This window comes from Aethalodelphis obliquidens, unplaced genomic scaffold, assembly GCF_003676395.1.
Source record: "Aethalodelphis obliquidens isolate GAN/ISIS:26980383/991018 unplaced genomic scaffold, ASM367639v1 scaffold55, whole genome shotgun sequence".
Lineage (NCBI taxonomy): Eukaryota > Metazoa > Chordata > Mammalia > Artiodactyla > Delphinidae > Aethalodelphis > Aethalodelphis obliquidens.
Window position 1 is genome coordinate 9,904,987 of NW_020837999.1, and position 27,684 is coordinate 9,932,670.

General features: G+C 36.8%; 1 protein-coding gene and 1 long non-coding RNA gene across 3 annotated transcripts in view; one reads left to right on the plus strand and one right to left on the minus strand.

Moving 5' to 3' along the window:
• Positions 1-133: 133 nt before the first annotated feature.
• On the minus strand, positions 134-23,457 carry GORAB (golgin, RAB6 interacting). Of its 2 annotated transcripts, none has more exons than XM_027086346.1 (5): positions 23,219-23,457; positions 13,534-13,885; positions 10,984-11,085; positions 8,465-8,605; positions 134-1,968 (listed from the first exon to the last, which is right to left on the minus strand). In XM_027086346.1, the coding sequence occupies exons 1-5, from the start codon at positions 23,277-23,279 to the stop codon at positions 1,509-1,511; spliced, it is 1,116 nt and encodes a 371-aa protein (XP_026942147.1). In that variant the 5' UTR covers positions 23,280-23,457; the 3' UTR covers positions 134-1,508. The 2 variants fall into 2 exon arrangements, with proteins under 2 accessions (XP_026942147.1, XP_026942148.1); XM_027086347.1 differs by having other exon boundaries at positions 13,530-13,885; positions 23,219-23,373.
• LOC113609222 (uncharacterized) overlaps positions 23,415-27,684 on the plus strand; it is a 107,518-nt gene continuing 103,248 nt past the window's right edge. Inside the window, exon 1 of the long non-coding RNA XR_003428563.1 lies at positions 23,415-23,577. This is a non-coding gene — a long non-coding RNA (uncharacterized LOC113609222). The remainder of the gene's footprint in view (positions 23,578-27,684) is intronic.

Here is a 27,684-nt window from a genome sequence, read left to right on the forward strand (position 1 = left end):
TGAATTGATGGATTTTCCCTAAAAGAAGCTTATAAAAAGGAGGTAAGTGTATCTACCACACGGAGATACAGGATACATTATTGCCACATAGTGCTTAAGAATACACACTAAACTGCTTAAAACTTTGAAAGGCGACATTATAAATGCATTAGAATCATTTATTCCTTAGAAAAACAAGTGTATTAGACAACGAAGCTTTCCGTTTTTATGTATGTAATTCATGAATAAAAAAACAACTATCTGTATAAAAGCCTCTGTTTAGAGAAGGCAGTAATGGAAAGCTATAAATTCAACTCAAATTACATAATATAAAAATACAAAGTTCATCTGCATTACTAGAAGGTAATACCCTCAAAGAAACTCATTTAAAAATAGTATGTCCCCAACTTTTCAGAAGTTATTATGGATACAATGTTACATTTGTCCTTATCTTCTTTTATAATAGTTCTTTAAGACTTAAAATGTAGTATTTGTACTTTTGGAATTTCTGATAAATAGATCATAATTTAATGTGATATTCATAGATTTTTGTGACGAAACTACAATATTTATTTACACATTCACATATAGCACAATGTAGGGGTCAAGTATTAGTGACAGTAACAAACTATTGAAGTAATAAGAAAACCATCATTTTAACAATTTAAATGTTTTATGACAGGATAATTTATATCCAACATATAAAACACATATCTTAGAGGTAACTTTAAGAAAATATATCAACTTTTTTAGATAATGAAAGTAGCAATAAGATTTTTTATATTATTTTCAGCCTGCAGAAGGGTAAATTTAATCAATGTGCCGATTAAAGAGACAATATATTAACAGTGAAATTATTTATATACCATGGTATGTGTATATCTATCTGTGTGTGTGTGTGTGCACGTGCGCTCATGTGTATCAACTAACCAAAACTCAGGTTGTAAACTAAAGCCGTTTAAAAGGCAAATTGAAAACAAAAGTGATGCTGGTTTAAGTTTTCTGGTTCTTTTCATAAACTACAACTTCCAAGTTGTGGTTTACAACTCTAGTGAGATCCAAATAGATAATTCAACCTACTACTTTTGTTGGTTGTTCCTCATTCTTTTTCACATGTTAGCTTTTATGTCTCTTTACTGATTACATAAAATAGTACTCTCATTCTCAACATTTCTCCCAGGAGAAGTTAAATGAGTTCAATTAGGTACTGAGTTCATTTTTCACTTTACTTTTCAGTATTCACCTGGTCTAAAAACACTATTAACCGTGTAGTTTTTCTTCCATCCTTTTAAATCACTTGTTTGTAAGCGTACAATGAAGGAACTGGATCAAAATCAAGGTGAATTATGCCTCCATATAAAAAACTATCATAATCTCAGATTTTCTAGAATGTTCAAACGTTATACTAAAACTAATGGATTTAAAAATTAATACTGCTTTGAAGAGGCATTTATCAGAGGTCATGGCATGATCTACAACAGAAAGTTTAGTTTACTGAATGTTAGTTGTAAAGAACAAACACTGGCACCTCATGTGGTCAGAGCAGCTGAAATGTCCTTTACAGTAGTTTCAACTTCTTGATTTGGCTGGTCTGGATCAAGAAGGGCAATGCTACTGGAGCTTTCACACTGTTCATCTACCTTTGGGGAAGCAGCCTGGTCTTGATGCTTTTTGTTCTCTTTAGCAAACCCTACGGTCATATTCTCCCCAGAAGGCTGAAATGGCCTCTCTGAATGAACCACTTGTTTCCCTACTTCTGCTTCTTGTTCACACAGCAGTCTCTCCACCTCCACCTCGAGCTCCAAAGTCTCCTCATCAGCGTGCACATCTAGTTGTTGCATCAACTCCTCCAACTTCTTGGCCTTGCGGAGCTCGTTTTGCTGTATGATCGTACAAAGGTGTTCAGTGAGTTGCTCTTTAAGCTCAGTCTTGCGCTGTAGATCTAGCTTTGCTGTAACATACTCTGCTTCAGCCCTGTCAAACCGCTTCCTGCAGGGACAGGTACAAAGACTGGTCCATTAGTTTTCCATTGAAGAAGACAGTCAAAGGAGGGCCTAGAAATAATAATTAAACTCCAAAATCGGGAAATATATATATATATATATGATGAAAATATGGCTATTAATACTTTACGAACACTTATCTACACGTTAGACAAAGTAGGCTATTGCTGCTGAAACTTCCACAACATGCACATTTGGACTCTCCTAACCTAACAACATTCTTCGACACCCATTTCTTCTTTCCAAGGCTGTGCTTGAATGAAAGCAGGCTGAGAGGTTAATTCAGTGGTGTGCTAGCTCCAGTGGGGGAGAGCCCTAATTTGTAGTGTTTATCAATTTCTGTAGTAAAAATACTATTACTATGTCCAATTTCAAGCTATCAGTGAGACATCACTGAATACAGAATTGGGAAGAGATACACAAAATCTCTCTCATGAACCAGGGCGAGCCAGCTCCAGCACTCAACTGGTTAGATTTATGAGACAAAATAATAAGAGATGGAGAAAGTAGAAAATCCATATCTTTTGATTAATGGAGTAGAAAAGGAAGAAAAATTTTGGTGGAGAAGGACATGGACAGTGGTTCAGAAATGACAGAGCGCAGCCAGCCCAATGATACTAGGTGAGAGTAAGAAGTAAACACCAAGTAGAAGAGAAAACTTCAGGATACGTTTAAGCAGGGTTTCTCAACCTCAGCATTACTGACAACTTGGGCCATGTAATTCTTTGTTGTGGGGAGCTGTCCCGTACATTGCAGGATGTGCAGAACATCACTGGCTTTCTCTCCTTGGTTGTCAGTAGCACCCACTGGTTGTGAGAACCAAAAATGTCTCCAGACATTACCAAATGTCTCCTAAGGGGCAAAACTGCCCCCAGTTGAGAATCCCCAGGTTAAGTTGTTTTCACCCTCTCCACTCTGTAACAGACTACTGTTAGACTTCTATTAAGAAAAGTTTATTACTTTTATATATATAGAAACTCCATAGGTAGGTAATGCCAGATTTATTTGAAGTAGGGTAATTCTACTTGGGGAAGTCACTTTGCAATCTTCCTTTTTCTTTTTTTCTTCTTTTTTGCCTTTTCCATATAATGCGTTGCTTTTCTTTTTGCCCAGAAAAGAGGACGACCCCTACCTACCAACTAATTATTCTATTTAGTTACCACTAACAGTTGTGAAGGCCATGACGCCTTACCTGTTATGACTGCCTTACCTTACTCAACATAATAAATAATTTCTAATACTAGAGTTATAGCAAAAAAGAAACAGGTATATCTCCTTATGCAAGATTCTCTGTCTTGGAGGGAAATATAGTGAAAAAATAAAAGGCCTTGCTTTTAGAGAACCCAGGGTTCAAAACCTGCCTTTGCCATTTACTATGTGTGTACCTCCTTTGTTGAAGGCTTTTTCTGGATGTAACGAGCAGATATTCAGTCATACTCACTCAGGTAAAAAATGGGTTTTATTGTAGGATACAAGAGGCAATCTCACAGGCATGTCATTGGAATCAAAGGCTATTGCTCATGCTAATGCTGAGAAACCACAGTTCCTCTCATTTAGGCTTTCCTATCATATTCACAGCCCAATATGGCCACCAGCTGTGCCTTGACATCAAATTCACTCCACTCAATCCCTCAGTGTTCCAATCCCAAAATTCCAGAGGGAGGACCTGGGTTGGCTTGGCTTGACTCGTATCAGTTTAAACAGAACTCTTAGTGCCAGGCCATGCCATGCACCCCAGTTTAGTCTATGGATTAAATGTTCTGGAGTTCCCATCTTTGTTCGTATCAGGTGTGTCCCAGGCTCAATATCATGAATACAAAACACAGCCAGGTTCCTGTGGAAGAGGCTGGAGAAAAGGCATGCAGTGACTGAAAATTCCAGTATGGTGACCAGGGGTGGTTTCTTGAACTAAGTCTTGGTTTATCTGTAGAATGGTGATGATAATAACATCTCATAGGAGTGTTAATTAAGCATTAAACACAATAAACAGGGCAAGTGTCTAGCCCAGTGCCTGGTAGGCATTCAAGAAACAGAACTACTTCTTCAGAGCACCAGAATAAAAAAGCGCACTGTTAGTATACCACTAAACATGTATCTAAAATTAAAATTATGTACAATTTAAGGACTTGGTGTTTATATTTGAAAACTTATTTATATTATGTTCATTTCTCATATTTCATTTTTTTACTGTCATCTAGTAAATATAAGAATGAGAACTAGATGTTTTTCAATCACCCCTATGTTAAAAGAATTGTTGTAAAGGAGCTGTGTTGGGTATCTGGATCCCTTATTTCCATACTTTATAACATATCCTGTTTATGAATGTTCTTTCATCCAGCTTAAGAGCTCTGACAACATTCTCTACAGGTATACATATCTTGTCTCTCCCCCCAGTTCAAACCTCCCTTCTCTGCAAGTCTGTGGTCTCCCTCAGCCAAAGTCAGTTAGTAAAGATTTACTGACTGGGCTCATGAATGCTGAATTGAAATTAAAATTTGCAAATAGGTCCCTAGGTTTCCAATGATCTTTCACCCTGGATAAATCACTGAAGATTCTGCATTTTGTTTATTTATTTAAAGTCCTTCTGGCCAGAAACACGCATATATATATATTTTTTACAGAGTGATTTATGTGCAAAATATTGATTAGTTTCACAAACTGCACTATGAGTCTGGGGGTCAGGGGGATAATACCAAATCAGAGTATGAAGACATACTTTGGAACAGAATAATAAGAGCATTATACATAACACAGTAAGACAAATTGAACTGGAAAAGTAATTATAGAATTGTTTTATTATTTTAAAGGAATGTTGAATGATTTAATGAATCTTATTTAAAGGATTCTAGAAACTGTCTCTTGGTTTTGGTTCCCTGAAATTTTTTTAAAACACCATTAACCCTTGGCATGTCATTAGGTTCCAATGAAATACTTAGTTCTTCAGTTTCTTTCCTGAGCAGTTCTATTTGTAAGGATCAACATATCATTATTTTTATCCTTTCTTAGAAGTGTTCCAGAGAACAAAGAGAAAATTTACTTATATTTTGAAAAACAGACTTTAATTATAGTTTGCAATTACTATATGGGTCCACTTTTATAAACCTAAGATATATTATGGGATTGTTGAAATATATTTTTTCCTATATCTTGAAACATTTTGCCATTTCATCACCCTAGGAATTATTTACTCATTACTCATGAATTATTCACATTTATGCTAAAAAAATTAAAATAGTAAGAAAACAGAGAATGATGGAATGACCTAAAAGGATGATACTATAATGAAATAAATCATCATCGCTTAGTTTCCTTACTGTTTTGCCGAAGTATTACATCACCTTTAAATAAGGTATAAAAGAAGACTGGAAATAGCACACTTGTAATCTGCTCTTAGCTTTCACTGTTCAGATGAGAATTATTACTTTTCGTTTTCCACCCAGAATGACAAAGAAAATTGACAGATGAAGACATTTTGCAGTTATTAGACAAATCAAAAGATGCATGTTGTGGAGGCTAAAAAATGACCACCCCACCCCGGCCCCGAAAGATAGTCATTTCTTAATCCCAAGAACCTGTGAACATTTCCTTAAATGGCAAAAGATGTAACTAAGTTAAAGATTTTGAGAGGAGTCTATTCTGGACTATCCAGCTGGGCCCTAAATACAATCACATGTATCCTTTTAAGAAAAAGGCAGAGAAACTTTTGAGAGAAAACAGGAGGAATCAATGAGACTATGGAGACCCAGAACTGAGTAGTGTGGCCACAAGCCAAGGAATGTCTCCAGCCACCAGAAGAAGCTGGAATAGGCAAGGAATGTATTCTTCCCTAGAGTCTCTGAAGGAATAACAACCCCACTGACACCTTGATTTCAGACTTCTGGTTTCCAAAAGCATAAGAGAATAAATTTTTGTTGTTTTGAGCTACCCAGTTTTTGGTAATTTGTTATGGTAGCCCTAGCAAATCAATATAAATGCAGAGACAGGCTAGATTCTAGATGGTGAAACTGACCATGTAAGTGAAATCTCAGAGTATGAGTCTTCAGAAAAACACATCTTAGATGAATTTTCTCAAACTCAAGAATCAATGAGCGAAAAATATATTTCTGAGGATGAAAAGGAAATACGTTATTCTCCGAGAGTTAATAATTTCAAGAGGAAGAATTTTATCATACAATATTTTACAGGTACCTGGACCATCCTGTGTGGCTGAAAGGATATAACGATATTCTTTTAGCTTTTTATAATGTTTGCAGTCAAACATTACTTGATACAAAATTTTTTAACAAAGGTGTTTTCCACAATCCTTTATTCTTACTTCTTTAAATTATTCATAAAATGACTTAAAATATTTATGTATATATGTTTACACGTGTATGTGTGCATGTGCGTATGGGAGCGTCTATTAAACATTGATGGCAAATGGTGATCATTGTTTTTCCTGGTATACTGAGGGTTAAAGAAATGTTCTACAGGCAGGCACTCTAGTTTTACAAGCTGCCTGCGCAGCACATGGCAGCACTGTAATCACAGCTGTGAACAGCAGCAGCAGTGACAACTCTCTCCGCTGGGACACTCCACGTACCATCTCCTCAGAGGTGGATACCCTGACACTGCTCTACAGAAACCAATTTTAGGATGAATTCTGGCCTATTCGTATACAAGAACATTTTGTGGACACAGCACCATGCCAGCCACTACAGAACTACAATGTTTTTATTAAAAAAAAAAAAATCAAGGAACTCTCCCACAGAACCACAGAAACTGCCCTGCGGATTACCTTCTAGTAGAAATCTAGACCATAACACTATATCACCAATCTATACTTTCTTAATAACCACAGATGTAAATTTAGAAAATACTGTCTTAATCTTATGCATGAACAAGATACAACCCTGGTTCTAGTCTAAATTGTCAGTGGCTTCTCTTTGACTTAACTCAAGAGCTTATGTTTTTAAAAATAACCTCACACATATGATAAGGATACTCACATACATCTATGTCAATACTAGTATCATGATAAACTGTCATCTTTAGCTTAAGAGATGTAAAAATTTACCATATAAAATCTTTTTACTATATAAAAGTGTACTAAAATGTCATTAAAAATATTCATATACTATGAGATGTCTTCTCTTTTAACCAGAATCCCACCTTCTTTGTGGTTCTCAGAAGGCTAAAACTATGACATTTCTTATATAATTTTCAATGTACAAAGGCATCCTCTTCAGCCTCCCCTAGGACTGAATTAAAACACGATCAAATGATTTTTCTGTGGAGATATCCAGAATAATCAGAATTATTCATTTAAGGAGCTACAAAGGCATAAAAATGTTCCTCTGGCAAACTGAGTTACAGAGAATAAAACGTGCTAAAAATCTACGCTTAGTTTAATCTTAATAAAATCTTGGTTACCTCCTTAATGACCTTATTAATAGAAATGGAACCACCAGTTATCAGCTACTGATGGCATTAATTTACACAGTTAATTAATAAAAGCAACCCATTAGGTCTAAGAGCATATGGTCAAACAACAATTACAAAAATCACAAGGACACCACAAACCTCTTTCTTAAACAATAAACAGTGAATTAAAAACCACAATCAAGCATTTCCGCTTTATTAAATTGTTACATAAACATTCTGATGCTGTGGTTTACCCTGGACTAATGCGGCACTCTGATTGATTTCTAGTGTTACAGAGAAAGATGCAAAACCGAGTCATTAACACAGCATTCCCTTGTGAAAAAAGACAATCCAGGATGATTAAAGCAATGTTGAAAGGACTGATAACCCTGAAATTGGGCTTAATTTTTTGCTTTTATCTGTTTGCAAAGCTCATGTAATTCTTTACATGTGTTAGTTTGTTTTGAGAATATGCAATGATGATTTTTTCTCTTTAAAAAAATGCCAATCATTAAAACCAAGGAAACACATGATAGCAAGCCATTTTATATACAGTATAATTGCAAAAAAAAAAGAAAAAACTTCAAGCTTTCAAGACAGAGTGGTATTTTCTTTCAAATACTCAAAGGTTTTAAAAAATAAACTAGATCTCCTTTCTTTGATGAAAACTGAAATGAGAAATAGGCTAGTCCCTATACCATCTCACATAATCAAAATTTCTAAAAGAAAGAGCACAGACTTGGTGTTAGAATAATATATAGAGTTCTGGGGCAAGTCATTTAGACATTTAAAGAGTCTCAAATATTAAGCAGCTGATGGTTTAGCAGGAAAGACTAAAAAGTAAATAAATAATGCAAGAAATGCTCTAACAGGGATATAAACAAGGTTAATGGGTAGGGCAGAGTTAAGGAAGACTTCAAAAAGGAGATACTTGATTTAGTATAAGACTGGAATAAATACAGCACCTAATAGGGTCATTATGAGGCTTAATGATGACATATATAAATGCCCTGGCCTAGCCAGCAATAAACGTTAACTAAATTAAACTCCTTGTTCAGAGTTCCATTTCCCCAACTTACCAAGCATATGAATAGTCAAGGCTGGCCTGATCAATCCGGTTCCTGAGGATTCCAATGTCAGCTGACACCATGTCATCTAGAGCCTGTAACTCCTTCTGGATCCTCTTTAGTTTCATGGTTTCTGCCTGAGTTCTTTTAGATCTATAAAATGAGGAATATGAGTGGAAAAATAAAAACATTTTAAAATCATGTATCCATATACAATATAAGTGAAAAAAGCAAGCTACTGTATATACAATATGATTATAATGTGTAAGTTTTAAGAATTAAAAAAAAAACTAGAAAAACTGAGATAAAACAAATGCTGGTAACATTTTGGTATATCTCTAAAACTGCATTTGCACTTTTCCTCCTTATTAGGCCAAATTATATATTAGTACATACTTTTTTATACACAAGGAAAAAAAGTAATTAAAAAAAATACCAATAGAGAGTTCACTCATAGGCCTATATTCATTCCATAAGGACGAGAATAAGCACTAAAAGGATGTATCTGTATAGAGAACTGGATATGCTGGAATACTGAACACAGCTTTCCAAATTCCAGCCTTAAACTCTTCTTGCTAAGCCTACTTTCCTTTGTCTGATACTTAGTGGACGCCAAGAACAGCTGCCTACATTAAACACCATTCCTTTATAAGTCTGAGAACATCTATTTGGTTTTATTATTTTTTAAAATAATTTTTATTGGGGTATAGTTGACTTACAATGTTGTGTTACTTTCAGATATACAGCAAAGTGAATCAGTTATACATATACGTACATTCACTCTTTTTTAGATTCTTTTCCCATATAGGCCATTACAGAGTATTGAGTAGAGTTCCCTGTGCCATACCGTAGGTTCTTATTAGTTATCTATTTTATATATAGTAGCGTGTATATGTCAATCGGTTTTAATTTTCTTAAGATTCATTTCCCCAAACTTCTTTGATTCCTCTTCCTTAGGAAAACTACAGGTCCTCAAAATTCTTCTTTCTGGGGCTCAAAACCAAACACTCTTTTTGTTCCTTTGTTCAGAAGCAACCTCAGCCTTCTCTCCAACCCCAAGTACATCATCTACTTAAGAAACAGAATAAACAAATACAAAAGCCAACCTTTAATCACAATTCCACTCATTTTGAAATTTCATACACATTCTCACAGGAGAATAAAACTCCCAATAAAACCACTATACTGCAACTGACATTCTCCTGTTCTACTCCATTATGCATTTACCCTTATTTTCTGCCTACAAAAGTTAACCACGTGATCTTTTTACTTCAAGTGATTCACTATCCATTTAGTAATAATCTAATCAGGTTATATTTCCTTCCACTTCTGTCTACAGTAATACTTTCTGTCTTAAATCAAAAGCACGTAGAGAAGAGTAAGTGCTGAGCCTGTAAATCTTTTTGTAAAATCCCGAGTAAACAGCCTCCCCAACCTCTTCCAAACTGAAGACTACTAAAATGCTTTTCAATAATCATGTTTCAATAATCACATTGTTTTTCTTCTTGAAACGTAAGTTCAGTAAGTTGAGTATTTCCTATGCTTCATGAAAGATCAAGGTGTACCAGTAAGAAAAAAAAATCATTATTTTCAAATACATACATCCCTTTGGCAGATAAAATCCTGAATTACTCTTATACCCACGTGCCTTTCTCTCCATCCCTATTCCTTCCTCTCCCCCTGACACATACACCAGCTTTAATGAGTAATAGTTGTGCCAGACTTTTCTGGAGATCTAAAAAGAAAATGCCTCTGAATACTTGCTTGCATTTAGTTCTCACTATTCTCAATCATTGCTTTATTGACTGAGCTTGGTTTCCTAAGGCCACAGCACACTAGAAACTACAAAGAGGGAAGAGTGGGTGAGGGATGGGAAAGGTGGCTCAAATAGGAATGTTGTTGTTCAAGGCTTGTACAGTGCAGTAAAGGAAAAGGGAACGCTGACAAGCTCACTCTGGAAGGTGAGAAAAAAACTGAATTGTATACAGTATGGGACAATGCTCATAATGGTGACCCACAGTCAAGGATAAAAAGTTAAATTATATCATGTACCTTTTATCAGTGGGGGCAGGATACATTATTTAAGAAAAATGGCCATAGGAAATACAATTAGGCTTGTGGGTGTATAAGTCACTTATGTGGAGTAATCTTATTCCTCTACATGTCAGATGATTAAGGCCTATGTGAAAATTAAAACCTGCATTTGTTGCTAATTTACTTATGTTGATAGCTATTTACTGCTCCTTATGAATGTGTAGATGGTTAAAACTAAAAACACTGATGATGATCCTTAAGTTTTAATTGCCCCTGTATTCATAAATACATTATAATCTATGCTTAAAAAGCCCTCCTTAATAAATTAAGACTGTAATTTCAGTATCATTTGTAAAGCATAATTTGTTTAGTAGGTCTTAAAAGTAATGGTTGTAGAGAAAACGCCATTTATTAGAACAGACATAGGAAAATAAATATAAAACATGACAAAACTAATTACAGATTACAAACAAGCTCTCCTGGTTCAGGTGCCTCACCTTTCTGCAATAGCTTTAGCCAAAAGAGCTTTCTTACGTTTATTTTTCTCTTCCATTAGCCGTTGTTCTTGTTGGAGGACTTCCCAACGAGATTTTTCTTGCCTAGGGAGCAAAAGTATAAAAATGAGTTTCTGAAACCCTGCTCCACCTTACCAGTCTCAGTTCCTAAGTATAAAATTTAATCAACCAGATTATATATATTTTCTTTCAAAAGTTTTCTTAGGGCCTCCCTGGTGGCACAGTGGTTGAGAGTCTGCCTGCCGATGCAGGGGACATGGGTTCGTGCCCCGGTCCGGGAAGATCCCACATGCCATGGAGTGGCTGGGCCCGTGAGCCATGGCCGCTGAGCCTGCATGTCCGGAGCCTGTGCTCCGCAATGGGAGAGGCCACAACGGTGAGAGGCCTGCGTACCGCAAAAAAAAAAAAAAAAAAGTCCTCTTAAAAGGAACCCGTCTGTAGCTCATTATTTTGTTCTAATAGGAACAAAGACTACGATTTGAAGTAAAGAAGACTTATATAAATTGGCCCTTTGAAATCCATTATACATATATAACCTAGGAACCCAAACTGGAAGCCAGAGTACTATGGCATTTTTTTGGAGTACAAAGAAACTTGTTTAAGTTAATCATGTGTTATATGCAAAACAGAAAGCAAAATAAGTTGTTCTGTAACTAATTTCATATCTTTTATAGTTTTCTATAATGCACATCTTCACCATGTAATAACCTTTAGCACAGTAACCAATGTTTATTTCATACATTCTCTTACAATTTGCTCACTTCTTTCTAGCTCTTAAACATTTTAAACAGAGTGAAACACTATGAACTAAGACTTGAATGTTGGGCTAAAGAAAAACTCCAAAGATCTGAAAATATGAATTGTCTTCCCATCTTTCCAATTCTAAAAGAAATATATTAAAATTTCCTGTAAATTCATGAACTTAATGTCAACTCAAATTAAACAAGGTAATGACAAAGCTATTTGCTCCTATTACTGTCATTTCTCACAGCCATTATATCAAAAATCTCTATTCCCAGACCTAGTAACCACTTGCAAAATTATCCTTTTCTCTCCGTTCCTACAGTCTCCACCTTAGTGCTGGCATTGGTCCTTTCTCATTTTTACTACCTGCAGGTACCTCCTCCCCAGATACCTTAGTTCCAGCTCACCCAGCACCCAAATGGTGTGCAACAGTGACACCTGGATTTTCTCTAACCATTATTTTTATCAGGGTATCTCTCCTTCAGGGGTCTTGGTGGGGTATCACAGCATCAAGGAACTCACTAGGCAAGCATCTTCTGCTTCCAAGTCCTTCTTCACTTCCTTAATTCTCTATTTTCTGGCTTATCTTGTGCCTCTTTCAGAAAAGTGAAATGTCATCTCTGACCTTCTCTAGTATATACTTTTCCTTTCCCCCTCTTAGAGCCTCAGAATTTCTCCATTTTAACAAGAGTTCCTGAGATTACATGTCTTCTATGAATATTTTCTCAAGTACCTAAAAAGAGAATAATTTTCCTAATGACATTCAGTCTAAATTCTCCAGCTCAATTTACACACCCCCGCAACAACTTGTCTCAGGACTTGGCTGGTAAACTACACTTAAGACATTAAAAGTATGCACTTCTTTAATTTGGGTCTCATACTTCATGTGGCTTTCTGTCTCTGGTCAAAATGATTTCTTGGCTGTAAACCCCTGGTGGGCAGGAAACACTTAAAACTCAGTACAGAATCTGGATTAGCAGAGATTGGAAAAATAGGTGAGATTAGAAAAAACATAAGACACTTTGAAAAAGAAAGACTCAGAAAATGGAAAAAAGAAACAAATACCATTCTTTCTTCCCTGTGAGTGATAAATCAGGAGGAAATAAAGAGTGGATATTCAAACATAAACTATATAATAAAAAAAAATTCTGATTATAAGAATTCACAAGTCATAGAATGGTAATTTCCACAAAAATGTGGCTAAACCACATTCTGCAGGTGGTTTCTAATACAAACACATTAAAAAAAGAAATCTAATGATGCAGCTGAATTATTTAATTAGTCCTCTCAATTTCCAATACTTTTTCCTTTGACCATCCCTTCACGTCTCTTCAGAAGTACCCTTTTCTGGGCCAATGGAGATGCAATCTGGAAGTTGAAAGAATGGGTTCAATTTGGGGAGGAGTACCATGCATATAAGAACTGGTTCTGGTGAGTGTAAAGGGCATAGACTCTGGATCCAGAGAGTCCTGTATGTGAACCCCAACTCTGCTACTTATTAGTGGTGTATTCACTTTGGGAATACAGTATCTTTGAGTCCAAGATATCTCATCTATAAAGTGAAAATAATGAACATGCATCGTAAGACTATTGTAAAGACTAAATAACATAAAACATAAGAAGTGTGTAACACTGCTACTTATATTTAGGTGGTAGCTATTTTTCAATAGTTTATTCATTACATTTCTACGTTAGAATATAAAACAAACAAAATGCATTTCTTCAAAGCCCAATGGGAAAAAAACGTTAAAATGGAAAAAAGTCGCATGGATATACAGACTTACTAACAATTCCACTTTCTTTTTTTCCAATTTGCAATCTGGTTTTGGAGGTAGAACCTCAGCATTTTTGTGACCTTCATGGGAATTCTTAAGTCCTAGTTTCCCTGGTTGACTTTCAATACCCTGTGGTTTTCCATCACCAATAGGAGAGGTGAGTGTGGGGGGAGTGGGGGGAGAAGAACATGGTCTTTGAGTATTAAATCTTTGTTTTGGTGCAGAAAGCAGCTGCTCTGGAGGTAATGAGGTTGATCCATCTTGAAGTCCAAGTTTTTGGCTTTGCTCTTGAAGGGCTTTTTCTCGCTGAAGTTGTTGTCGACTTTTCTTCACAGGGAGAAGACGCTGCTGTGGTTCAAATGGATCTATATAAAAAAGAGAATGGAGAAAAATTCCTTTGTGTGAGCAGCAAATAATTATAATTTCTCTAAGAAAATAAAGCTTTAACATTAAACTCTGATAATTTTGCAGGGTTTTTCTCCCCTTCTCTTTCTTAAAATCCCAGAGAAAAACAGCCATCTTCTTGCAGAGTTTTGACAGTTCTCCGATCATACCGTTAATATTTAACAAAAACTTCCTTAGTTCTCAATTATCTTTGAGGAAGTCCATTTGTCTGTGAGTTAGGCCTTAGAATACAAAGCAAGGTTTCAACTTGATTTGCTAACTGCCAAAAGAATCTAATGTGACCAAAGTAGGTAGACAAATGAATTCTCTGATATGCCTTAAATTTGATTTATGGTTCTGTCTGTTCTTCTGAAATAAAATGGTGGTTGTTTTCAAATAGGCTTCACCTTTCTTAAATTTTAACAGATCTTAGGGTAATTTGATACATAGGTAGACATGATACACGAAGTAGAGCTGAATGAAGTCTCTTAATTTTAGGAATGCTAGTTAACCCTAAATTGTTTTCTTTATCTTCCAAACAGTCCAGGGCTGTGTTCCCCAGAGTGTAGTTAGCCTTTAATCAATGTATGCAAGTTAATTTTAATAGCAGCCTGAGCAAAGCAATAGAGGAAGATAAAACAATCGGGAGAAATTTTTCTTAAAAGCATTACAAACTAAATGATAACACTTCTATTGTACTTTCTGGATTGTCCATACCAGTGTTAACCTTGTAGGTCAGACAACTGGAGAATCTTGACTCACATTCATACTATACTACATAAGATCTGTAAGAGGTATTCTTTACTAAATGCCTGAGAAATGAAACTATGATAAGTGCTAATAAATGAACTAAGTGTGTTTTTTAAATCCTGCATATTGACCTTTGAAACAACATAAGCTTAATATTTAAATTTCCCAAAGGAGAGTTAAAAGCTTTGGAGTCAAAGTTCTGGTGCTGCTTTTCTCCACACCTCAGTAACCTTAGGCAAGTCAATTAATTATTCCATACCTCAGTTTCTTCATCTGTCAAACTGGCTGAAAATTTACTTGCTCTACTTATCTCATGGAGTTGGTGTAAGAATTAAAGAAAATATTCTCAAAGACATACAATCAAAAGTAAAATGTCATTGCTGACTTTAGACAGAAACACAAAGTAGAGTCCTACATCTTGCAACAGAAACTTATTCTTGGCTACTGATCTTTATTCACACCATCAGAAAATGTCACTGAGCCTGCTTACCTTTCAGTTACACTTGTTAGCTGAATTATTAATATCCCTCTGAAAGTCAGTAATACAGCTTCCACTTTATTTTGCATTTTCACAGAACCTACCTATGAGATTAAAAATGCTAACTTTTAAACTCCCAAACAACAAATCAGGTCACTTAAGGATTAAACATATGACAAAAAACCTCTTGGAACTAATAAGTCATTATAGCAAGGTTACAGAATACAAGATTAATATACAAAAATCAATTACTTTCCTAGCAGCAATGAACAAGTGGAATTTGATATAAAAAACACAGTAACGTTTACATTAGCACTCAAAAAAAAAAAGAATTACTTAGGTATAAATCTAACAAAATATGTACAAGATCTGTGAGGAAAACTACAAAACTCGAATGAAATCAGGGAACTAAAAAAATGGAGAGATATCCCACATTCATTGGTAAGAAGACTTAGCATTGTCAAGATGTCAGTGTCAGTTCATCCTAACTTGATCTATAGATTCACCACAATACCAATCAAAATCCCAGCAAGTTATTTTATGGATATTGACAAAATGATTCTCAAGTTTATATAGAGAGGCAAAAGACCCAAAATAACCAACATAATATTGAAGAACAAAGCTGGACTGGCACTACTTGACTTTAATGCTTACTATAAAGCTACAGTGGGTATCAGCAGAAGAACAGAATAGAGATCAATGGAATAGAACAGAGAGCCCAGAGCCCATATTAATACAGTCAACTGATCTTTGGCAAGGGTGCAAAGGCAATACAATGGAATAAAAATATTCTTTTCAACAACTGGGCTGGAACAACTGGACATCCTCCAGCAAAAAATAAATAAATCTAGACACAGACCTTATGCCTTTCACTCAAAATGGATTATAGACCTAATGCAAAACTCCAAACTATAAAACTCCTAGAAGACAACACAGGAGAAAATCTAGATGATCTCAGGCACAGCAATGACTTTTTAGATATAACACCAAAAGGCACTATTCATAAAAGAGATAACTGATAAACCGAATGTCATTAAAATTAAAAACTTCTGCTCTGTGGAAGACAATGTCAAAGGAATGAGAAGACAAGTCACAAACTGGGAGAAAACAGTTGCAACAGACACATCTGATAAAAAAGGACTGTTATCTAAAATATACAAAAAAACTCTAAAAACTCAATAGCAAGAAAACAACCTGATTAAAAAATGGGCCAAAGACCTTTAACAGACACCTTGTCACCAAAGAAGATATACATACAGCAAATATGCATATGAAAAGATTCCAAATCACATGCCATCAGGGAAATGAAAATTAAAACAAGATACCACTACACAACTATTAGAATGGCCAAAAATCTATAACACTGACAACACCAAATGCTGGTGAGGTTGTGGAGCAACCAGAACTCTTTCGTTGTTGGTGTGAATGCAAAATGGTAGTCACTTTGGAAGACAGTTTGGTAGTTTCTCACAAAACTAAACATACTTGGGCTTCCCTGGTGGCGCAGTGGTTGAGAGTCCGCCTACCGATACAGGGGACACGGGTTTTTGCATACTGCAAAAAAAAAAAAAAAAAAAACCAAAAAAACCCCAAAAAACTAAACATACTCTTACCATAGGATATAGCAATCGTGCTCACCGGTATTTTATTTTATTTTATTATTTTATTATTTTTTTTTTGGCGGTATGCGGGCCTCTCACTGTTGTGGCCTCTCCCGTTGTGGAGCACAGGCTCCAGACGCGCAGGCTCAGCAGCCACGGCTCACGGGCCCAGCCGCTCCGCGACATGTGGGATCTTCCCGGACCGGGGCACGAACCCGTGTCCCCTGCATCGGCAGGCGGACTCTCAACCACTGCGCCACCAGGGAAGCCCCTCATTGGTATTTTAAAGGCAATAAAAACTCATGTCCACATGAAAACCTGAACATGGATGTTTACAGAAACTTTACTCATAATTGCCAAAACCTGGAAGCAACCAAGATGTCCTTCAGTAGGTGAATGGATAAACTGTGGTACACACAGACAATGGAATATTATTCAATGTTAAAAATAAAAGAAATAAGCTGTCAAGCCACACAGAGCATGGAGGAACCTTAACTGCATACTACTAAGTGAGAGAAAACAATCTGAAGAGGCTATATACTGTATGATTCCAACTATATGGCGTTCTGGAAAAGGCAAAACTATGGAAACAGTAAAAAGATCAGTGACTGCTAAGGACTGAGGAGAGAAGGGATGAATAGGCAGAGAAAAGAGGATGTTTAGGGCAGTGAAAATACTCCGTATACTGTGACAGATACATGACATTATGCATTTGTCCAAACCCATAGCATGTACAACACCAAGAGTGAACCCTAACGTAAACTATAGACTTGGGTGATAATGATGGGTCAATGTAGGTTATAATGAATGTGCCACTCTGGTGGAAGATGTTGATAATGGGGGTGGCTATGTACATGTGGGGGCAGGGAGTAAATGGGAAACCTCTGTATCTTCCTCATAATTTTGCCATGAACCTAAAACTGCTCTTAAAAAAAATTAGGTTTTTTAGGAAGAACTGGAAAAAAAGGGAACATACTGTTTTACATACTTATATTGGGGGCTGCGAGTATCCAGAAGACTGTGGTAAACTGGGAGCACAAGCACAGTTTAAAGGGGGCGATCCACAGCCACCTCTAGCCATTAAAAATGGCAGCTGTCACTAAAAAATTTAGGTCAGTGTTATCAGACATTTTGATTTTTCACCAGAAAAATTCAGATTTTTATGTAAAATATAGGGAATTGCATCAATCAAGAAAATCTAGGTTATGCTGCAGAGGCAAAGAACCCTGGAATCTTTGTGGTTTTAAACAACAAAGGTTTATTTCTCATTAATGCCACGTGCCAACTGAAGGCCAGCAGCATCTTTCTGCTAATCAGTCTCTTAGGGCACCAGGCCGACTGCACAGCCATTTAGTGTTGCTAGCCCCCATGGCAGGTGAGAAGAGAGCTCAGGAAGGTCCTGGTTCAGCAATTAATTGCTCTGACCCAGGAGTGACATAACACTTCTGCTCACAATTCAATGCTGAACTAGCACTTGGTCTGATCCAAAAACAACGGCAATAGGAATATACTGGGAAGAGAAGTGAACTAGAAGTATTTTCACCACTATTAATTTAAAAAGAAATTTAAAGATTAGATAACCCTAAAAAGGAAAAATAGAAAGACAAACACATTTCTGGGTTAAATCAATCCAAGAGGCTGAGTTTAAGCTCTACTTTCTCCTACCAAGACAACCATCATTTGAATCATGTGTTGATCATTCCCTTCCTTTGCTTTTTATGTCATACTGCATCTACAAATATTTAAAATTTTATTTCGCTTTAACTTTATATAAAGGGTGTCATGGTGGATGTAATCTTTAACTTAATATGATATTGCCAATGTTCATCCATATTGTTCATGTTGCTTTAGCCATTCAATTTTAATGCTAATTTAATTTTAATGTCTCCTCTTGTATAGGTACAAGAATTTACCTTAGATACCATCTAAGAACTGTTGTGTCATAAAGTATAACTTTAGGAGAAACGTCAAGTTGCTTTCCAAAGTGCATTCCCTCTGGCAACGTATAAGATCCTGTGGATGCACTTTCTCTTCAATATATAATAGTATCAAACTTTGATTTTTGTCAATCAAATGGGTATGAAGTAGTATCTCACTGTGGTCCTGATTTGTAATTCTGATTGTTGACGGTGATAAGCATCTCTTCATATTTCCCTTACTAAGAAATATATATTCATATCTTTTGTTGATTTTTATTTTGGCTTGTTTGTATTCTTCATATGTCAGCAGCAATTGGAAAATATAATTAAAGAGAAGATATTTCAATACTAGAAATTATCAAGTATCTAGGAACAAATCTAGCAAGAGAGTGTTCAAAACCTCTACAGGAAAAATTCTAAAATTTTATTAGAAGATATTAAAGAAGACCTAAATAAATGAAGACACATACTGCGTTAGTGGTAGTGTTCACAATGTGAAAATGTGAAACCTCCCCAAATTGATCTAAAGACTCAATGCAATTCCAATAAAAATTTCAACTGGGTTTTCCATGAAATTTGGTAAAATCACAAAATTTTTATATGAAGGGGTAAAAGTTCAAGAATAGCAAGGAAACTTCCAAAGAAAAAGAAGGGGACTAGACTACTAGCTATCAGGAATATTGCAAAACTTTAAAACACTGTGGTATCAGTGCAGGAATAGATAAGCGACCAATGGATTAGAATAAAGAACAGAGAAACAAGCTCATACATGTTTGAAGCACTGGTATACAACAGAGGTAGCACAGCAGATCAACAACAAAAGGTGGGATCTCTTCAATAAATGAACCTGGGAGAAAACTGGTTATCTATATGGAAAAGATGAAATCAGCTCTATCCTTCATACCATATAAAAACAAACAAAACACTCACCAAATGGATTAAGGACTTAAATGTCAAATCAACACTTTAAAACACATCAGAAACACATTTCTTTATGCAATGTTTTGAATCTGCTACAGCTTATAATAAAAATGATTTTTAAAAACTTTTAATTGAAAATAGGGATTAATATCTTTTAGAACTTATAGTAGGGTGCTAATTTCTTAAAATACAGAAAACGTTGGCTATAAAAGAAGAATTAACAAATTTGTCCATATTAAAATTAAATACTTTCTTCATTAAAAGATAAGAGTTAAAAGATAAATTACATACTGTGAGAAGATATTCATAATTTAACTGGCAAAGAACTAGTATCTAGAAAAAAGAACTCAGGACTTCCCTTGGGACACAGTGGTTAAGAATCTGCCTGCCAATGCAGGGGACATAGGTTCGATCCCTGGCCCAGGAAGATCCCACATGCCATGGAACAACTAAGATAGTGCACCGCAACTACTGAGCCTGCTCTCCACAACTAGAGAGCCGCATGCCACAACTACTGAGCCCATGTGCTGCAATTACTGAATCCTGCGCGCCTAGAGCCCATACTCTGCAACAAGAGAAGCCACCACAATGAGAAGCCCGTGCACCACGATGAAGAGTAGGCCCTGCTTGCCACAACTAGAGGAAGCCCGCACACAGCAACGAAGACCCGATGCAGCCAAAAATAAATAAAATTTAAAAAAAAAGAATTCGTGAATATTTTCTTTAATTAGAAATTGACAGCACTGTTTATTTACAATTTTTTCATTACAAAATAAACTATACATTAAATAATATGTATGTCTCTGTTACATATACACATCCAACTTGTACGAAGTATAAAAACTCATAACACAGTTTTATAAAACATGACTACAGTAGACGTAACTGATGTTCAAGGACTGACACATTACCCCTCTTTTGGAACACACAAGATAATTTTACTTCCTGTCCTCCAAGTCATATGACTTACTTTTGCTAAATGAAACATAAGTAGGAGTGACACATTCCCAATGCTCAATTCTCAATCTTCTCCTGCCATGGTGAACTCCTATGACAATACCAAATCATGGTGTGTAGTGACCATGTCAACCCATGGAAGACATGAAACTAGAGTGGAAAAGAGATCTTTATTATTTCAAACAACTGATACTTTAGGGATATGTGTTACTGCAGCTTAAATTGGCTTAACCTGATTTCATAATTTTCAGTACTTCTGAAAGTGTATTTGCCCCTTCTTGTTCATATTCCCTTGCCTTCCCACCACCCTGAATTTTGTGTTTCATTCCTTTGATTTTCTTTATATATCTCCTATATTCCTAAAAGAATATACCTGCTTTGTATGATTTTGAACTTCTATACATGGTATCAGACTGTATATATTCTTCTGCAATTTGTTCTTTTCATAATTATTAAGTTTATGAAATTTATACATGTTAATACATGTGACTATAGTTCATATATTCCCACTAGCTGTATAGTAGCCCAGTGGATGATTATACCACAATTTATTTATCCACTCCCTTGTTAATGAACACTTGGGTTGTTTCCAGCTTTTTAATATTATAAACAATATAAACAAGATTATTAAGAACTTTTTGACTTTCCCAAATGCCCATATGGGTTTCTCTAGAGTAGTCTTGTCTTTATTTTTGCTGGCAACCAACCCCATCTTCATAGGTTATTTAAATATATATATATATATATATTTTTTTTTTTTTTTGCGGTACACGGGCCTCTCAGTTGTGGCCTCTGCCGTTGCGGAGCACAGGCTCCGGACGCGCAGGCTCAGTGGCCATGGCTCACGGGCCCAGCCGCTCCGTGGCATGTGTCTTCCCGGACCTGGGCACGAACCCGCGTCCCCTGCATCGGCAGGCGGACTCTCAACCACTGCGCCACCAGGGAAGCCCTAAATATATTTTTAAGGCTGGAGAACAGCTGGAAGGAGCCTTAAAAATTAAAGATTCAGCTGTTCTAGTCTTATAAATAAGAACTTCAAGACAAAAAGATTTAGAGGCAGAGCTGGGAGATCTTCTATATACCAATGAGCGTTTGGCTATGAGTATACAAAGATGCTGAGATGTTTTCTTAAGGTGATCAAAGACTAGTGAGTTGACGTCTATGCTCTAACCTCTCACTGAAATGATAGGTCTTTAAGTTAAGGTCCTTAACGTACGAAACGTTACTTCCACATAATGAACCCAATGTTTAATTTAGCCTTCTACGTTAAGTCTTCTTTCCCCTGGCAAACTCACCTCTGCTAACACATAATTTCTGTGAAATTGTGCCAAGCTCCACCCAACCACCAGCACAGTAAAGTTCCTGCTAATTCTGTAGCAAGCTCTTGTACAACATCTACTATCACATTATATTATAGTTTGTCTCCTCATTAGACTATAAGCTCTTCGAAGGCAGGGATGAGGCCTTGTTCATATCAGCATCCCTAATTGCAGAAGCTGATACCCGTAACTTCTGGTCAGACCAGAAGCAGGGGTACTAGTACTCCATACATCTGAACATGGGAATGTCAGTTAATTACAAACTGTAGTGTAACTTTTATGATTTAGTTTTAAAAGGTCTCTGGACCAGTCAAAATTTCCTCGATCTACATAATCTACACTGGCCTTACATTACAAATTTACTTCCTTTTCCACTTGTCAGCCCTAGATTATTTTCACAACCATGCTAAAAATGCACAAGCTTACCTGAGAAAACATCCAGTTTTCTCACATACTCTAATTAAAGGCATGGCAGAGCTTATTTAATTTTCTCCCACAATGTATAAGTTATGACACCAAGAATGGTGTAAGCTCACAGAAGAGGTGTGCACTACCAGGATCACTGTACAGAACTTTACTAAATTTCAACCACAATCAAAGCACCGTTTATATTACCAAGAGTTTCTCACAAAGTATCAGCAAACTTAATTTCTTCATTGAAAGATAACAAAATAGTACAAGTCCATTCAATGATTACGTTATAAAGCTGGAGAAGGAAGCACAAAATTTTAGCTTACACTAAAGTCAGTAGATATGGATGGATGGATGGACAGAGGCGTAGATAGGTAGCTAGATATTTCACATCTATCTTCTCAAAGACCCTTTTGGTTTGCTGACTCTCAAGAGTTGGAAAGAGCTGCAAAAATCACCTGGCAAGTGAAAGCAAGACTCCAGATGTCTTATGAAAAGCACCAACTTTTTGCATTTATTCAGACCTCTGTGATCCTTTTTCCCAATCATTGCCTGCTTCTATAAATTCATCACAAACCTAATATGGTGTGTGCCCCTTCTCCTTCCTTTACTCAGACCCCAACCCTCCAACCACTGATCTATGCAGCAATCCCCCTAACAGGTCACTTCCTCTCCCAAGTCCACTTCCTTTCACCGGAAAAAGTCAAATCCCTGAAATAAATGCCTGAAGTCTCTTTTCTAAAAGTAGACCCCAGTTCTCTGTGCCTGCCCCCCTCCCCCAGCCGTGGCTCCAAGCACATCCACTTCTGGCGCCCTCTCAAGCCTCTCCTCCCACTTATAGCTCCTTCCCCTAACACAGATAACCCTTTTCCCCGCCCCTTTCCCCTCAAAAACTGCAACCCCGCCCCTTCCCCTTAACAGACCCAAGAATTAAATCTGTGCAGACCCGTCCCTTTACCTTTAGTCTGCTTTAGTCGCCTCAGCTCCTCCTCAGAGAAGCCAGCCCAACCCCGCGCCATCCGCCTCGACTTGCCAGCACGCCCAGAACGCCCAAACCTCAGAACCCCAATTGCCAACACAGCTACCCAGGCACATCCGGGTTCTTCCCCGGCCGCGGCTGACCAACCAATCAGCGCATCGAGCTCTGGACGCAAGGCCCCCTCTCCCGTGCAGCAGGACCCGGCTCTCTTCGAGGCTCTCTCCGTCAGTGCCGGACAAACTGCGTGAAGAAATCGTGGCCTCGCAGACATTCATTTCCCCTGACCTGGCTGCTCTTTCTCCCTGTCTCCTATGCTTGTTGGATTATCGCTTCAAGAGGTAAAGGGGGAAATAGCAATGGAAATAAATGTGGAGATAAACAGGCAGTGAGGAAGTGACTACGAGTCGGTGGCGGAAAAGGGAGGACAGAGCTGCCTCTTGGCGCCCTCCAATTTACTGGGGCGGAGCACTCTACGTGTTGGTGGTGGAGGGTTTTGCTGCGTGGCTTGTAGTGGCTTCTTCCAAAACTGCGCTGAAATCATCCCGCAAGTTGACTCAAGAATGTTCAGATTTAGGCTTTTAATTATAAAGAATCATTTCAGAGGACTGGGGTATAATAGTGGAAAAGGAACAAGACACGTTTAACAGCGTAGCCAGGTCTCCCCCAGGCTGTAGCGACTCCTAGATTTCTGTTGATTGGGAGTTGGTTCTTCGATTTTCTGAAAGATTCTCGCTAATCTGTAACCTTTCTCCTAAGGGATGTCTAAATCCCTCCTCTTAAAAATGATCTGTCCTCTGTTTTTATGTTCAGAGAAGACAATGTAAAAACGTCGGCGCTGGGGGGATGGGAAAACACTTCCTAGGCTTCTCCCGCCTGGAGTCCTGATTTCAATGTTCTGGTACTACCTTGAACACGTTACCACTCTGGGCTTCCATTTTCTCATTTTAAGCAAGATTTTGGAGATTAAAAGATGCAAACGTTGTCAAAGTACATATAGATCAGGATGATTTAAATGAGACCACTTAATTTTTCGTGTTTCTCTTTTCACTGTTTTGCATTTTTAAAACGAGTTATTTTGGCTTGTATTTAAAAATCACATGTGTGGCTTTTGGTTTTAGTGTGTCAATATTTTTAAACAAATTGAAATAAAGAAGTAGACTAAAACTAAAATACTACACCAAGAAAAGAGTTGGAATGAATATTTCAAGCTTAAACAGGTGATTAGAAGGTGAAGGGTGTTTGGAATTCTCTTTGTAACCTTTAAGCTTTTAAACTTAAAAGCGATTTCTTAAATTTAGGTGTGCACAAACTCTTCATTTTAAACGTGGACTCATTTTTCCTAACATTTAAAAAAATGCTATCCAAAAGGATTGGAGGAGCCAGATTCATCCAGTTTTTGAAGCTAGACTAAATACGTTAAAGTATACAGATAATCTAGCTTCAAAATAGTAGATGGGGCTCGGTACATTCTGGTAGTTAATTCAGTTTGCCATTTACAGGCATCAGCTATCTAGTTCCATCTAATAAAAATGAACCACCTTGTATGCCCCATGTTAAATTTTATACATAAACTTTCTTTAGCTCACTTTGGGTAGATTTCAAGAAGTGTCGTAATCATAATAGAGATGAAAATTAAGGTATTTTAAAAAGTTTTGCATTAACCCTGGATGAGAACCAAAGCACGAGCAAGATTATAGTAAAAGACAACATCAGTATAAAGTTATAATTTCCAATTTGCAAGCTTCTGAATCTACTGTTTGTTGTTTCTGTTAGCTCTCCCTCATGGTGACTGGTTTCTTCAAATAATGTATATTTTATTGGGAGTTTATCTTCAAAAAAGTTCTGTGAGAGCCCTTTATATCTTGGATTGAGAGACTACAGATTGGTTTTGCTGGTCCCTAGAAGTTTCATTTGCTTTAAACCAGATTTAAGGTAATTTTTTAAACTTGTAATATAAATTTAGATCTAACCCCCACTGTATGATACAGGCCTCAAGTATCTGTAGATGCCCTTTAAAAAATATATATATATATGTATACACATATATATATATAAAACTCAGAGATAACAGTCTTCCTTACTGCTTTTACAAAGCAGTAGGCTGAGTTTTCTCTAATCCTCTGTTACCATGTGGACCATGGTAATTAATTTAGGAGTTGTAAATTAATTTAGGAGTTTCCACACTCTGAACTTTATTTCGGTGATCTTGTCTCCATATCTGTTTAGGAATCAAATCCCCAGCACACATTCAGGTAGAGTACCCCTTGGATTTGCTTCCTACATCTCTTTTTGCTTTCTTTTAAGTTCTGTGATGTATTTTTTCTTCTAAATAAAAACATGTTGTGTAGTGTACAGCATTTTTGTGTTTGTAGCAAAAGGGGACCATCTGTGACAACTTAGACTATTATATTGGCTCCAGTTGATTCTCCAACAGAGAAGCTAGAGTAATTTTTTAGAAAAGAAAAATCTAATGTCTATAGCCTGCCTAAAACTGTAAAACAGCTTCCCATTGCCCTTTGAATAAAATCCCAGTTCCTACATGAGCCTGCATGATCCGATCCCTGCCTACCTCTTACGTGACCATTGTGCTGTCTTTCCCTTTATTCCACATTCCCTACACTCCAGCCAGGTTGGCTTTCTTTGGAGTTTTAGAACATGCCAGTCTCTCCTGGCATCCCCTACTGCCCTACCCAAGGCGTTCCCAACTCCTGTTCCATTTGGCTGTAATGATCTTTACTTTATCTGGCTGGCTCTTTCTGCTTCAGGTTTTGACCTGAATGTCCACTTAGACTTCAATGACTACCCTATTCTATCCAAATAGCACCCCAGTTTTTTACATTTCTGTGTTCTTTATTATTTTCACTTAGCACTAATTACAACTTCTAAATTATTTGCATTTGTTTATTTTCTGTTTCCCTTTACTAGTTAATATCTCCACAAGTTCAGGTGATGCATCTTTTATTTACTCAGTGTATAAGTGTTTGACACTTACTGAGCACTCACATAAATATTGAAAGAAGAAACCTTTCAAAGTTAAGTACTGAAACATTTCCGCATCTTATATATTCTGAGATTCCTTTCCAGTATGAGTTTCTATGAACCCCATTTGTTACTTATTGCTAGTTGCAGCCATGGCCTCATGGTTTAGTAAATAAAAAACATTAAAAATAGGCTGAAAAAGGACTTCCCTGGTGGCACAGTGGTTAAGAATCTGCCTGCCAATGCAGGGGACATGGGTTTGATCCCTGATCTGGGAAGATCCCACATGCTGTGGAGCAACTAAGCCCGTGCGCCACAACTACTGAGTCTGCGTTCTAGAGATCGTGAGCCACAACTACTGAAGCCAACGCACCTAGAGCCCATGCTCCACCACCACAATGAGAAGCCTGTGCACTACAACGAAGAGTAGCCTCCGCTCACAACAACTAGAGAAAGACTGCATGCAGCAACCAAGACCCAGTGCAGCCAAAAATAAATAAATAAAATATAAATAAATTTATTAAAAAAATAGGCTGAAAAGAAGATGCCATTTTATAAAGCCTTTAAAATAGCATTTCAGCAGTATCCCATAATTTTCAATATATGTCTTGCACATCTATCAGATTTATCCATAAGTAATTAATAACATGCTATTGTAAATAGCAATTTTATTCAATTTTTAATATTTTGTGTCTACTATATAGAAATAAAATCAATTTTTGTTGCTCAACCATGATAAACACACTTTATTTTTTTTTAAATTTTGTATTTATTTGTTTTTATTTTTGGCTGTGTTGTGTCTTCGTTTCTGCACATGGACTTTCTCTAGTTGCGGTGAGTGGGGGCTCCTCTTTGTTGCGGTGCGTGGGCTTCTCATTGTCATGGGTTCTCTTGTTACGGAGCACGGGCTCTATGCACATGGGCTTCAGTAGTTGTGCATGGGCTTAGTTGCTCTGCAGCGTGTGGGATCTTCCCGGACCAGGGCTCGAACCTGTGTCCCCTGCATTGGCAGGCCGAATCTTAACCATTGTGCCATCAGGGAAGCCCAACACACTTAATAGTTGTAGCAGCATTTTTTAAAGTAGATTTCATTGGATTTTCTACCTGGATGATCATGTTGTCTGCAAACGACAGTTTTACTTCTTTCTTTCTTCTAATCTACATGCCTTTTCTTCTTTTCTTGCCTTATTGCACTGGCTAGACCCACCAGTATAATGTTGAATAGAAAAATGAGATTGGGTATCTTTTCTTGTTTCTGATCTTAGGGGAAAAGCATAAAGTCTTTCACCATTAAGTGTGGTGCTAGCTTTAGGTTTTTTTGGTAGATGTCCTTTATTAGGTTGATGTCCTTTCTATTCCTAGTTTTCTAAGAGTTTTTATCAGAAATGGATAATGGATTTTCTTGCATGTGTTTTCTGGGCCTATTGACATGATAATATGATTTTTCTTTATCAGATTCTTAATAT